General features: G+C 37.2%; 1 protein-coding gene across 3 annotated transcripts in view; it reads right to left on the reverse strand.

Annotated features, from left to right (window-relative positions):
• Positions 1–4,174: 4,174 nt before the first annotated feature.
• Positions 4,175–13,882, reverse strand: part of LOC131542803 (cadherin-22-like) — a 220,011-nt gene continuing 210,303 nt past the window's right edge. For all 3 annotated transcript variants that reach the window (XM_058779807.1, XM_058779808.1, XM_058779809.1), the window contains exon 12: positions 4,175–6,232. In XM_058779807.1, coding sequence (XP_058635790.1) covers positions 5,721–6,232 — 512 coding nt within the window. In that variant the 3' untranslated portion in view covers positions 4,175–5,720. The remainder of the gene's footprint in view (positions 6,233–13,882) is intronic.

The raw sequence follows: 13,882 nt of genomic DNA on the forward strand, positions 1-13,882 counted from the left end.
AAAATAAACTTGAAGTATGCTATGCTTTGGTAAGGGAGGCAGCTGTGATTTGGCTGTAGGCTCTGAACTTATATTGAACCCGAAACGTTCCTGTAACATTCGTCCTGCATTAAACCCAAACATGAGTCAAAACGCTACAGCATTTCTGACAGCCAAACACAGCCCATTAATTGAGGCACACAAACTTCAGCCCTGACTCTGTGCCCTTATTAGTGTGCATGATGCCTGCGCTGTGGGTGGAAAGGGTGTAAATTGGCTGCTGTGTTCTTTCATCTAACTGCAAAGTGGATGTGGCCACAGTTAATTAGTGCTGGAAATGTCCAGAGCATTGTCATGACGGTAAGGAGCCATCGCTGAATGCTGACCAACGTTCAGAGCTCGAGGTGAAAAACTACTTCACCTTTTGAACTGACTAACAGTGTGTCTAGAGTTTCTAAAAGATGACTGGAGAATGATATTAAAACAATAATACCCACAGGTGAAGGGTTTGTTGCTTTCATAAAACAGCAACAACAGCCAATACTGCTCAATAAACGGGACATTTCAGGGGGAAATAAATAGCACAACTGTTTTCAACATTGATAATAATCAGAAATGTTTCCTGAGCAGCATATTAGAATGATTTCTGAAGGATCATGTGACACTGAAGACTGGAGGAATCGCATTACAGGAATTAATTACATTTTACAGTATATTCAAACAGAAAACAGTTATTTTAAATTGTAATAATATTTCACAATACTACTGCCTTTAACAATTAAAATGTAGCCTTGGTGAGCAGAAGAGACTTCTTTCAAAAGCATAGAAAAATTAAAAAAACTTCAGAGGAGTTCAGTTTAGAAGGTCTGAAATATAGTATTTTGAAACTTAAAATAACTTTTTCATTCACTATTTAATGTAAAACCTATGTTTTACTTTGTATGCAAAAACAAAATTTTAAACGTGCTTAAAAATTCCTCCTTTTGTGATAGAACACATGATAGAAAGTCATACATATTCAGAACGACATCAGGGCGAGTAAATTAATTTGCATTTTGGGCCGAACAAACTATATAAACTATATAACAATCACAGTTATCTGTTATTCTGCTAAATTCTGAAAAACTGACTGTTAATTATTTTTTTGCAACTCTAATATAGGTCTGTGTATATCAGTTATTTTAGCACATCTTCAAGCATGGCTGATCCACTCAGATTCAAGACCTATTAAATCACAGATGGCCTGTGATGATTGACATGAGTGTGTATGTTTCTTATTCAAGTCCATCAGTACATTGAGTATCCATGCAGATAGAGTCCTGTCTTCTATCAGAGCGACACAATGGATATCTAAGTTGATAATTGTTCGCAAACAAATCCTGATGGAGCAAACAAAAGCTGATCATTTCTCTCATGAAGAATGAACACAGAAGCCTGGTTTCTCCTCCAGATCATATTGACTTTCTCGATCTGAAACGCAGATAACCGTGTTTGTTCCACAGACAGTCATTCTGGCTCCGTTTTCACTGAATGATGTTCTGCTCTGTCGCCTCTTCACGTTAACAACAATATTTGTAGATAGATTCGATTTGTGTCTCAATGCACAATCAATTATAGACATCTTTCTGGTTGATTTTATCATGGGGATCCACTCTGTGGGAGTGACGCTAATCATCTCAACTCCTACCCAGTGGATATACATATCAAATACGTTATAAGTGTGTTGTTATTGTTAACTAAAACTAAAATGAAAAATTATTCAAATGTTTTCATTAATTGAAATAAAGTTTTAATTATATCAAATATAAATATTGTATTACAAAACTTAAAAAAAAAAGTTTTACTGAGATTAATATGGAATAAAATATAAATATTAGATTAAAAAAATAATAAATAAAAACGTAACTCTAGCAACTAAGTATTGGAACGGAAATAAAATAAAGCAAACCATTTAATTTAATGACAAATTATAATTTAAATGCCAAAAGCACATAACAAAATTGCCAAAACAATCCTAAAAGTGAAAGTAAAAATAAAATATTACAAATATTAATAACTACTATGAATACTATAAAAAATTAATACAATGCAAATCTGAAATGCCACTCATAAAATGAAAATGAAAAATGTCCCATTAAATGACCATTTCAGCATCGACAAATTGATATCACTACAAAAGATAGCATTAAAAAAGTTTAAATAAAACAAAATACTAATATTATGTGGAAAAACTTAAAAAATTGACAAATTGATATCACTACAAATGATTGCATCAAATTAACATGTAGAATCCCTTAATTCAGATGCTTAAAATGTTTTCCAGTGAATGTTGACAGAGGAATGAGTCTGTGCGCTTTAAATTAAAAACGAGGACAAAACATGCACAAACACACACACACACGTTGCCTCGGAGCGATACACACTCTTGTTCTTTTGCGCGTCTGTCATTGCATTAGTCAGAGGCTGCCTCTCCGTGACATTTGCTTGATGAGGATTTCATTATGGCTGTGGGGCTTCGGCATTCCTTTAACAGCGTAATGATCCCATGTGGACGACTGTCAATGAAGATCAGGGTCAAAGAACACGTAATTCCATTCTGTCATTTCCCTGTTACCTTTTAATAAAACATGAGCAGATTGGATGAATCATCGGCGGTACGATTCCATCTTCGGCCTGCATTAGCCTTGCGCTTTTTCTATAATTGCAGGCTGTTTTGATGTCTTTCCTATCTGTGTTTGAACTATTTTGATTCTGAACGAACGCTGTGTTTTGAAACGTCTGTCTAGACTTGCTCTGGATGGCTGCTGACGTGTGTAGGTTTATACACTGCCATAAGAGCTCATCCATCAAACGCTGCCGCGGCTGAAAGCAAAAACAAGCTCCAGTAAAATGAGAACATCTGCTGCTACATTGTGTGTTAAAGCAACATCCCTGTATTCAACATCACTGTCGGTTTATAACAGCACTTCCTGACAGAACCTCACAAAACCTCATCCGGGTCAAAATTCCCTGCAAAATCTGAAAAATAGCATAATAAAAATGATGAAAAAGTCATAGACTAAAGCCATAGTTCACCCAAAAATGAAAACTTGTGCTCACCATCAGGCCATCCAAGATGAAGATGATTTTGTTTCTTCATCAGATTTGGAGAAATGTAGCATTGAATCAGTGTCTCAGCAATGGATGCTCTGCAGTGAATGGGTGCCGTTAGAATGAGAGTCCAAACAGCTGATAAAAACATCACAATAATCCACAACACTCCAGTCCATCAGTTAACATCTTGAGAAGACAAAAGAAACAAATCCATCATTAAGATGTTTTAACTTTAAAAGAGTCCATAAACCATAATAACGCTTCCTCCAGTGAAAAAGTGCATCTCCTGTCGTCTCTCACATCAAAATCCACCTGCATATTTGTTTAGAGCTGTTTTGGCTTGATCTGTGCAGATTTCTCTCCCGATTCAGACCAGACTACTTTTTCACTGGAGGAACCGTTATTATGGACTTGCATTTTAGTCAGAAGCAACAATTTGATGATAAAACGTCTAAATGATTCATTTTTTCTTACAAACACAGCTTTTGGCTTCACATGGTGTTAACTGATGGACTGGAGTGGTGTGGATTACTTGCTGTTTGGACGGTCATTCTGACGGCACCCATTCACTGCAGAGCATCCATTGGTGAGCAAGTGATGCAATGATACATTTCTCCAAATCTGATGAAGAAACAAACTCATTTACATCTTGAATGGCCTGATGGTGAGTACATTCAGCACATTTTCATTTTAGCATAACATAAACGAACATTTTCTCCCCAAATTCTCATTATTGTAACGCAAAAAATACATATTTAAATAGTTATTTATACATCATAGATATATTTCTTATGTTGCCATTCATTTATGCAAATTTTGAATTAAAAAGTACATTTATTATAGTATTTTAAAAAGGTATTACAGTAATGAGAATCACCACTGAGAACAATAAGAATTACAAAACAAACAAATAAATAAATAAAGATGCTTAACAGAGATGAGAATAAGAATTTGGAACCAAAACAGGGGAAAACAACAACAATTGTTTTGATTTTGGGCTAAAATGTGACCTGGACATGTTTTCTCAAGTGATTTATCATCCAGTACGCACTCTTTTGTGTCCCAAAAAGTCACCAAAGAAATTTCTTGAAAAACCGTAAATATTTATTGATGAATTCAATTGTATTTTTAGCCATACATCTGCATTTTGGGTGGACATTTAAGGGTGCTGGTTCAGGGAAAAACAGGACTGCTCCACCCCGTCTCAAGTTCATCATCCTCAACCCAACACAGAATGATCAAAAACCAATCAAATCACCCAAAGGAAAGCAATCTGGAAACATCTCGGCACACGCACAAATCATCAATGAACATGTATATCAGGGATATCTGAAAAAAACGATAAAGAACCTGTCAGATGGTCTCGTTTGTTTCTTGTTGTGCATTGTGCCATGTTGTCTTGTCTTTCAAAACTTCCCTTGAAAACCGATTCAATGCCGAATGCAATATCCACAACAAGTGATCTGGATAATTAGTTGAAAAGCAACACAACACACAAAATGTATGACAAGACAAAACCAATGCTCACAAAAACTGTCAAAGAATCACATTTCACTAGAAAACCCAAAGAACAAAACACATTTATTTTGCAGAAAGTAAATGAAGCCTATTGTTATGACAATTAAGCACATTTTCCCCAAATTCTCAATAATGTAATAAAAATGACAGTGATTTACCAATATTTAACTCTTATATAGTCCAGAGAATCTTATTGGGAATAATGAATACAAAAAGTTGCATTACAGTAACTTTGGGGACAAAATACTTAATTGTCATAAACACAATTAAAACAGACTTCATCTTCTTCATGCATAGAGAAATGCCATTTCTTATTTTATTCTCTTGATTTGGGGGTGAAGTGTAACCTAGACAAGTTTTTGTGAGATTCACCTCAACAGCCGTTACTTTTCTCCAGCAGAATCGCTTCGTATTTTACAAAAAGAGTTTCTAAAAAATAAATACAAATATTTTCAATACTGATTTACTGTCACTGATAGTTTGCAAACTCCTCTCAGCGATCCCACCCCAAAAGTTTTTTTATTTTTTTGTTGTTTTTTTTGTTTTTGTTTTTTACCCACACGATATTCAGTCCTTGTCTGTCACCCTGACAAATTTTTCAGAAAATTGTCCATTTTTGTATTTCAGTCCATTGCCAGGATGAATAAATAAATAAATAAATAGAAAGCAATAAATACATAAATATTGTTTTACTTTTTTTGTTTGTTCATTTTTCTTTAAATAAATACATATTTAAATTGTTTTTTTTTGTAATGTTGGTACTTAAAAAGTCTTTTCACTGTATCCATCCGGATCCCACTGACTTGAAGTCCTTTATCTCCACAGATGGGAAAAGAAATCACAAAAAAAGCAAAGTATGGTTGTTCTTCGTGGTGCATATGGCACAGCCCCGTTCCTCTTGCTCTCGCTGACAGGTGAGAAGATGTTGGAGGTTTGCCCAGCACCCAGCCTAGTGCTTTTCTCCTTCAATATTTGTCCTGAACTTTTCTACAAGATGAGATGTCACTTTACAAAGTGTAATGGGTGACATCAAAACTCTCCGGACTGACTGGGATCCAAAAAAACGTCAATGCGGAACTGCAGAGAGAAAAAAACGACTCTGGGAGCGGGATGCTGATCAGAGGATGGTGCTAGGATCCTTCTTCCTCAGGCTGGGCCGGGGCGTAATATCCGGCCAGTTGCCTGAAGCGTGGCCCCCAGTCGCTGAGGTACGAGAAGTCCTGCTCCGAGGTGGTAGACAGCGTACGGATGGAGCTTAGCGAGAGAGCCGGCGAGCTGCTGCCCTCGAAAGCGTAAGTCTGGAACGAGTCGTATGGCGGCACCGATAAGTCTGCGTCCGCCTGCTCCACCTTCTTGCGTATGTAGCCTTTGAAAACCGTGAAATCGGCCGGGCCGCCGTCTCCAACCACTCTGTTCTGGATCCACTGCGGGATCGGGCGCAGGTCGGGGCCCGAGTCTGAGTTTTTGACCTCGGGGAAGTCGTAGAGGCTGCGCAGGGCGCTCATGTCGTACGCCTGGGTGTCCTGCTCGCCGCCGCCCTCGTCGTTGTACTTGATGACGTTGTCGCGCATGTCCTCCTCGTCTTCGGACATGCGCTGGCCCTTCCTGTGACGCTTGAGGGTCAGGATCAGCAGCACCAGGACTAAAGGAACAACGAGAGACAAGCAAGACAGCTTTATTCAACAGGCCTGAGGTTGGAATAGACATCATGTTATGAAGAATCAAATCTTTTGAAATGGAAAAGTTCATCATACTCTGAAAGTCCAAAAAGCAATTTATTGCAATTGACCTTCAAAGACATTGTGAACTTTCAGACACAGTGAAGTAATGAAGAGAGATTTAGACAGATAGGGCCAGACTTACTAAACAGGGCAAATTAGTGTTAGAGCGCAATTCCATAAAAGCGCCCATGGGAGGGGAAAATTCTGCATGTGATTTACCGGCAGTGCGCACATTAAAGAACACAGATGCAGCCAGATTATTTCCATAATGACCAGCGCAATCTACCAAGAGCAGGGCAAACTAACAGCTGGTTTAAGACATGCTTTTTTGGGTGTTAAATAATGGCACAAATACCAGTAATTTGATGAGCGCAAATGTTAGTAAAATGTTAGTTATTCATTTGAATAATATCCTCCCATAAATTTTGCGTCTGAAAGGGAAACTCCTACAAATGCATATTCAATGATATGCCCACACCTTTTCAGTGCTAACTCGTCACTGCGCGTCTTTAGTAAATCCTGACAGTAATATTTTAACTGCATAAGCTGTTAGTAAATCTGGCCCATAGTGTTGTTTTTTTTTTTTTTTAAACCAGTAAAACAACAACAAGAGAAAAATTTAGTAAAACAACAACAACAATAATAACAATAAATAAACCGGTCACACTTTATATTAGGTGGCCTTAACTACTATGTACTTACATCAAAAAAGAAGTACAATGTACTTATTGTGTTCATATTGTATTGCAAAACACTTTTGCTGCTATTGAGGTGTGATATGGGTACACTGTAAAAAGTGATAAGTTGACTTATCTTAAAAAAAATTAAGGAAACCCGTTGCCTTAAAATTATTGAGTATATAATATATATAGATTTCTGAAGATCATGTGACACTGAAGACTGGAGTAATGATGCTGAAAATTCAGCTTTGATCACAGAAATAAATTACATTTTAACAGATATTCACATACAAAACAGCTATTTTAAATTTGAATAATATTTCATATTTTTACTGTATTTTTGTTGAAATAAATGCAGTCTTGGTGAGCAGAAGAGAACTCTTTCAAAAACACTAAAAAAGAAAGATACATTGTGGAAAACACAGTTTCGTGACTTTAACCTCACAATGCAAATCAGGACCACAGCGGTGAGGAAAGCAAGCTAAATTAACCTTTTAATCTCAGGGAAAAAATGTAATGTTGAAGGGGAGCTTTGTTAACATATGCCTCAACATCAAATTATGACAAATTAATACAGTTTATTTAAAATATGCAAAGCCTACGAAGGTGTCAAGCATCAAAGTTTCCAAGAAAATGACTTATTAGAAAACTAAATAGTCTCAAATAGGAAAAGGAAAATCCATTAACCTCAAATTGACTCTTTAGTAAACAACTGAGCCGCTTCTGTACAGCAGCAGTCGACTTTCCTCAGTGGATCACACCACAACACGAGGAGGATATTAACAAACCCAACCTGGCAACGCTATGCAGCGAGGGAACTTATTACAAACCGCATCTTAATTTTAATGAGAGACTTGTCCTTTCTGTAGCATTTCAACTACTGCGTCATCAGAACAATGCTTGACAAAATAATCTCACTGCAGTTTCTATTAGAATTGACCCTTTGCTAAGCTCCGCCTCTTTTGGTTACTGCTACTTACGATGGAATTTTTGCTCAAATATGCTTAATATCCATTCAATGGTAAAACAAACTCACTGCATATTATTCTTTCTCTGAAAATCCATTAGAAAAAGCATAAACTTCTCATAGAATTATACACACAGCAACAGCTGCTAAGCCAGGATTGGTCAGTAGCATTTTAAGGCGGAGTTTAGTGCACTCGACCGATTGCATTATTCATGAGACTGGTTATTAAGTGATATATCTGCCATCCCATTGTCTTCATTCACTAACAATATGTGATTGAGAGGAGAAGTGCAGAAAGGATTACAAATAAATGAGACGTTCACAAAGCTTCGCCGCGAGGTGCAGCGCAGATATGAATGAGGAATTAAACGCGAACTGAAAAGGCAAACAATTGAGATGGATCATTTAATAAATTAATGAGTCAGAAAACAAAAGCAGCATCCCTCTCAATAAATCAATGAACCCTTAATCTCAGCTGAATTATGTTAATTATCCTCTGCGTTTGTGATTGTATAGCGTCTTTCTTGCATTTCATCTGTCAGTGTTGTTTTAATAAACACAGAACCGGCAGCAATATTCACCGCTGCATTTACAGACTCTAAAAGCCAACCAATTCCAATTTGGGAAACGTTGATGTATTTAATATGGATATCCGGTTAGAGAAAAAAGGTCTGACCTAATTCCATCCATGCATCTGTTTTAAGCCTCCTAAAACTGGAGACAAAAGCAGCGATTTAGCAATGTAGGTTACTGCACTAGGAGGTTTTGAGATTGACTGTTCAAAAGTTAGTTGCATGCACAAACCCAAAACCCGAGGTATTAAACTTCATGCATCCACACCGTTTGCACTATGGAAATGATTTATACCTCAAATCATGCTGTTACTCTAAGTGATCGGATTTATGATTTTTCACAGAAAATTTCTTTAAAAATGTAAAAGTGTCATTTTTATTTCATTTTGCAAACTGGAATAATTGTTATTTAACAATTTATGTTAATTACTATATGTTTAAGTTGGTCAGTTTGCTGTAGTTTTAATGCAGTGTCATGTTTACAACATTATTGTGTTTTATGATGATGTGGACTGAAGCATGCACCGTGTTCAATTCTGTTGTCTGCTTTCTGCTGGACAACAAATCGACGTTTAATTAAATCTGCTGTCATGGTTTGGCTCTTCATCACACAGCTCACAAAATATAAACAGTAAACATGCATATTCATAGCTGAAGTATTAAAGACTGTACTACTTCTACTAATATTGTGGGGAAACAGCAGCTTGAATAGCTTTTGGTTTACATCACAGCTCTGCTGGCGGTGCTGGGTAGTAACTAATTACATCTAATCTGAATTACGTAATCAGATTCCAAAAAAAATACCTTTCTAAAATAGACCACATTCAGAAAGTTTTCCAGTTTTGTGGACATTAACACAAAGTCCAGTCATTAGTGGCTATAATTACACAGAAAATTGAGAGGGCACATGACTACTGGATTTACAAAAATCATAACAATGAATAGAATATATTTTCTTCAACTGCCTGTTGGCTACTAAAAGCCACAAACTACAGTTTTAATTTCAACAGGTCTTTAGATGCAAAGATGCAAAAATCATGATGCATAAACTCAATATATAATGTCTGTGGTGTGAAGTTCAAATTCGGTAAGTGATCATCTGAATATTTCATTAAGCATGTTTTCTCTGGAGGCACATGTCTGATCAAAGACTATCCATTTTACATAATTATTAATGTAATAAGAGAGCCATTGTCTTGGCTGGCGTTCTAATCTTGAGAGGGAAATGTCTGGGGTCAGGCAAGGATTTCTTTCATCTTTCCGTTTGAGGACGAATGACTGGGATGAAAGCTCTCAGACAACCGTTTATGCAATAGTAGAAAATGGCAATGAAGTACCTAAAAGTGCTCAAAAATCCTTCATTTTAAGAAACATTGCCTCAGATTTACATGTATTTCAATGCAGTCTTTAATTTTTTTTTTAAATTTTTACATAAGAAAAGTTCATGCTCTAATTAATCCAAGCTTTAGTTTCCTAAATATATTTTGAAATATGTACATTTTAGAACTATGCTCACTTTTTTTCTTTATTAAGATGAAAAGGACTTGTATTAAATTCTGTCGGGTTTGTTTTCTGTGTATGTGGTAGGCTATAATCTTGATTTTCTGTAAAGCACTTTGGTCAGCCTGGTGGCTGTTGTAAATGTGCTATACAAATAAAATGAACTTGAACTTGAACTTCTCTTTCACCTTCTTTTCTGTTGTATAATGTATAAAAGCTTCAGAATTTGGCAGTAAACATTTTATTTTCTATGCTCTTTAACTACTACTTGAAACACATCAGCCTGATATACTGTGTCAGTAGCTCAAGTTTGCTTAACAACTCTCCCATCAATGAATATATACTGTATATATATATATATATATATATATATATACAGTGAGGAAAATAAGTATTTGAACACCCTGCTATTTTGCAAGTTCTCCCACTTAGAAATCATGGAGGGGTCTGAAATTGTCATCGTAGGTGCATGTCCACTGTGAGAGACATAATCTAAAAAAAATCCAGAAATCACAATGTATGATTTTTTAACTATTTATTTGTATGATACAGCTGCAAATAAGTATTTGAACACCTGAGAAAATCAATGTTAATATTTGGTACAGTAGCCTTTGTTTGCAATTACAGAGGTCAAACGTTTCCTGTAGTTTTTCACCAGGTTTGCACACACTGCAGGAGGGATTTTGGCCCACTCCTCCACACAGATCTTCTCTAGATCAGTCAGGTTTCTGGCCTGTCGCTGAGAAACACGGAGTTTGAGCTCCTCCAAAGATTCTCTATTGGGTTTAGGTCTGGAGACTGGCTAGGCCACGCCAGAACCTTGATATGCTTTTACAGAGCCACTCCTTGGTTATCCTGGCTGTGTGCTTCGGGTCATTGTCATGTTGGAAGACCCAGCCTCGACCCATCTTCAATGCTCTAACTGAGGGAAGGAGGTTGTTCCCCAAAATCTCGCAATACATAGCCCCGGTCATCCTCTCCTTAATACAGTGCAGTCGCCCTGTCCCATGTGCAGAAAAACACCCCAAAGCATGATGCTACCACCCCATGCTTCACAGTAGGGATGGTGTTCTTGGGATGGTACTCATCATTCTTCTTCCTCCAAACACGTTTAGTGGAATTATAACCAAAAAGTTATATTTTGGTCTCATCTGACCACATGACTTTCTCCCATGACTCCTCTGGATCATCCAAATGGTCATTGGCAAACTTAAGTCGGGCCTGGACATGTGCTGGTTTAAGCAGGGGAACCTTCCGTGCCATGCATGATTTCAAACCATGACGTCTTAGTGTATTACCAACAGTAACCTTGGAAACGGTGGTCCCAGCTCTTTTCAGGTCATTGACCAGCTCCTCCCGTGTAATTCTGGGCTGATTTCTCACCTTTCTTAGGATCATTGAGACCCCACGAGGTGAGATCTTGCATGGAGCCCCAGTCCGAGGGAGATTGACAGTCATGTTTAGCTTCTACCATTTTCTAATAATTGCTCCAACAGTGGACCTTTTTTCACCAAGCTGCTTGGCAATTTCCCTGTAGCCCTTTCCAGCCTTGTGGAGGTGTACAATTTTGTCTCTAGTGTCTTTGGACAGCTCTTTGGTCTTGGCCATGTTAGTAGTTGGATTATTACTGATTGTATGGGGTGGACAGGTGTCTTTATGCAGCTAACGACCTCAAACGACCTCATCTAATTTAGGATAATAAATGGAGTGAAGGTGGACATTTTAAAGGCAGACTAACAGGTCTTTGAGGGTCAGAATTCTAGCTGATAGACAGGTGTTCAAATACTTATTTGCAGCTGTATCATACAAATAAATAGTTAAAAAATCATACATTGTGATTTCTGGATTTTTTTTTAGATTATGTCTCTCACAGTGGACATGCACATACGATGACAATTTCAGACCCCTCCATGATTTCTAAGTGGGAGAACTTGCAAAATAGCAGGGTGTTCAAATACTTATTTTCCTCACTGTATATAATGTATGTTGAATCTAATTCAATCTTTTCTTGTCATGACTTCATGGGGTCCAAATGAGACCACTAGTGAAAATGCAATAAAATACATTAATTACAAATTATATTATCAGAATAACTGTAAAAAAGTTGAACTGAAAATTTGCTCTCATTTGCATATTTGTTTTGTTATCTAGACATACTAGTGCACAATCCAAAATATATTTCAGCTAATTTTCTTTATTTTATTCTTTTTTTTTTTTCTGTCTCCAGGCTTAAATATGATTTTGAATCTCATTATCAATGTGTCCCCCGACTTTTAAATCCCATTGCAGTTGGCCTCAAAGCTAACAGACAAATTGAAGCCACAAAAGTCACATTTTGATATCAGACTTTGTTCAGGGTTTGACCAAATCCCCATCCTTAAGCAAGAGCAATATTAACAGCGATGCCTTCCTTACCAAGCACTGCAGATTGTGAGAAAAACTATCGGATGTGCTTGACCTGACACGTGTCAATTTCTATGTGTCTGTCAGTTTGCAGCCAATCACAGTCTATTACCTTCCAAAGGTACAGCGTACGAGTTACATAAGCAAAAAAAAAAAAAGAAGTGTTTTTGAGGACAAAACTATATATTTAGAGCCCAGACTGCACTGGGAAGCTTGTTTTATGGATGACTTTTGTGGTAGATGGGAACAAATAACAGTGTATTAGAGTGCATTATGAAGGCTCTAGCTGTGAAGTTGAAGCAAATTTTGCTCGCCGTGGACCATCCGTCTAACGCCGAGCTTTACGAGCAGCTCCAACCATATGAAAACTGACAAAGCGGCGTACAAACAAGGCAGAAAATGAACAACACGCTCCGGCCCTTTCTGGAAATGACAAATAAATCAGATTTCCAATTCAGCAGCCGTAGCCCGCACCTGGAGTTTCATAACTTCGCTTTCACAGGATAAACCGGTGAGAAGTATTTATGATTACTTACTACTGTTTATGTCTTTCAGCCAGCACTCGCTGTCAGCGTTTATCTACCCTAAACATGTTGGGAGGAGAAAAGATGGCAGGCATATTAATCTACGTAACTGACTCGGGATAGGCCGTTTTGCAATTGTTTACTCACCAGCAAATGGCTAAAAACACCCGAGCGAATAATGCTGCAGATAGAAAGACGCGCGGTGCAACTCCTCAAAGACGCTCTCTGGCTCTTTGATTCAGTATTTTTCCATAAGCCTCGGGGAGATAAGTCTTTGACCGCGCTCTCCCTTCATGTTATTCTTCGATTCTGGCATGATCAAGGACTCTAAATGGCCATGAGGCAGGTAAAGTGAATTGAGTTACACAGACTGCATTTGCAGTGCATGATGCATACTAAATGTGCTAATTCCTGTGAAGATGGCATGAGATGCATGCATGCAGACTAGTCTTTAGACACATTAGGGGATTGCATGCATCGATTGCATAGACCGCAAAAAGAATTGAATGTGTGATATTGGCAAAAAATTCTCTCTTGATATTTATTGGGATTTTTTTTTGATAACGATAATTAAACGATATTTTGCCGAGTGTATTTTTGTGCTGTTACTTTGGCTGGTTTAGGCCTGTCATCATGGATAAATGACGACATTAAAACTGCCAGTAAGTTGCGACAAGACCGTGACTTAATGATTGATTCATTGAATCATTCATTCAAACTTTTTGTTCAAAACGGATGATTCATTTACAAATGAAGTAAGTGACTTTCTTTATGAATGGATCATTGAGTCACTGATTCAGATGATTTGTTCAAAACGGCTGATTCATTTAGAAAAGAAAGCAAGTGGCTGTCTTTATGAATGAATCATGAAATCACTGATTCAAATTATTAGCTCAAAACAGCTGATTCATTTAGAACCGATGCA

Source organism: Onychostoma macrolepis, chromosome 06 (assembly GCF_012432095.1).
Source record: "Onychostoma macrolepis isolate SWU-2019 chromosome 06, ASM1243209v1, whole genome shotgun sequence".
NCBI lineage: Eukaryota > Metazoa > Chordata > Actinopteri > Cypriniformes > Cyprinidae > Onychostoma > Onychostoma macrolepis.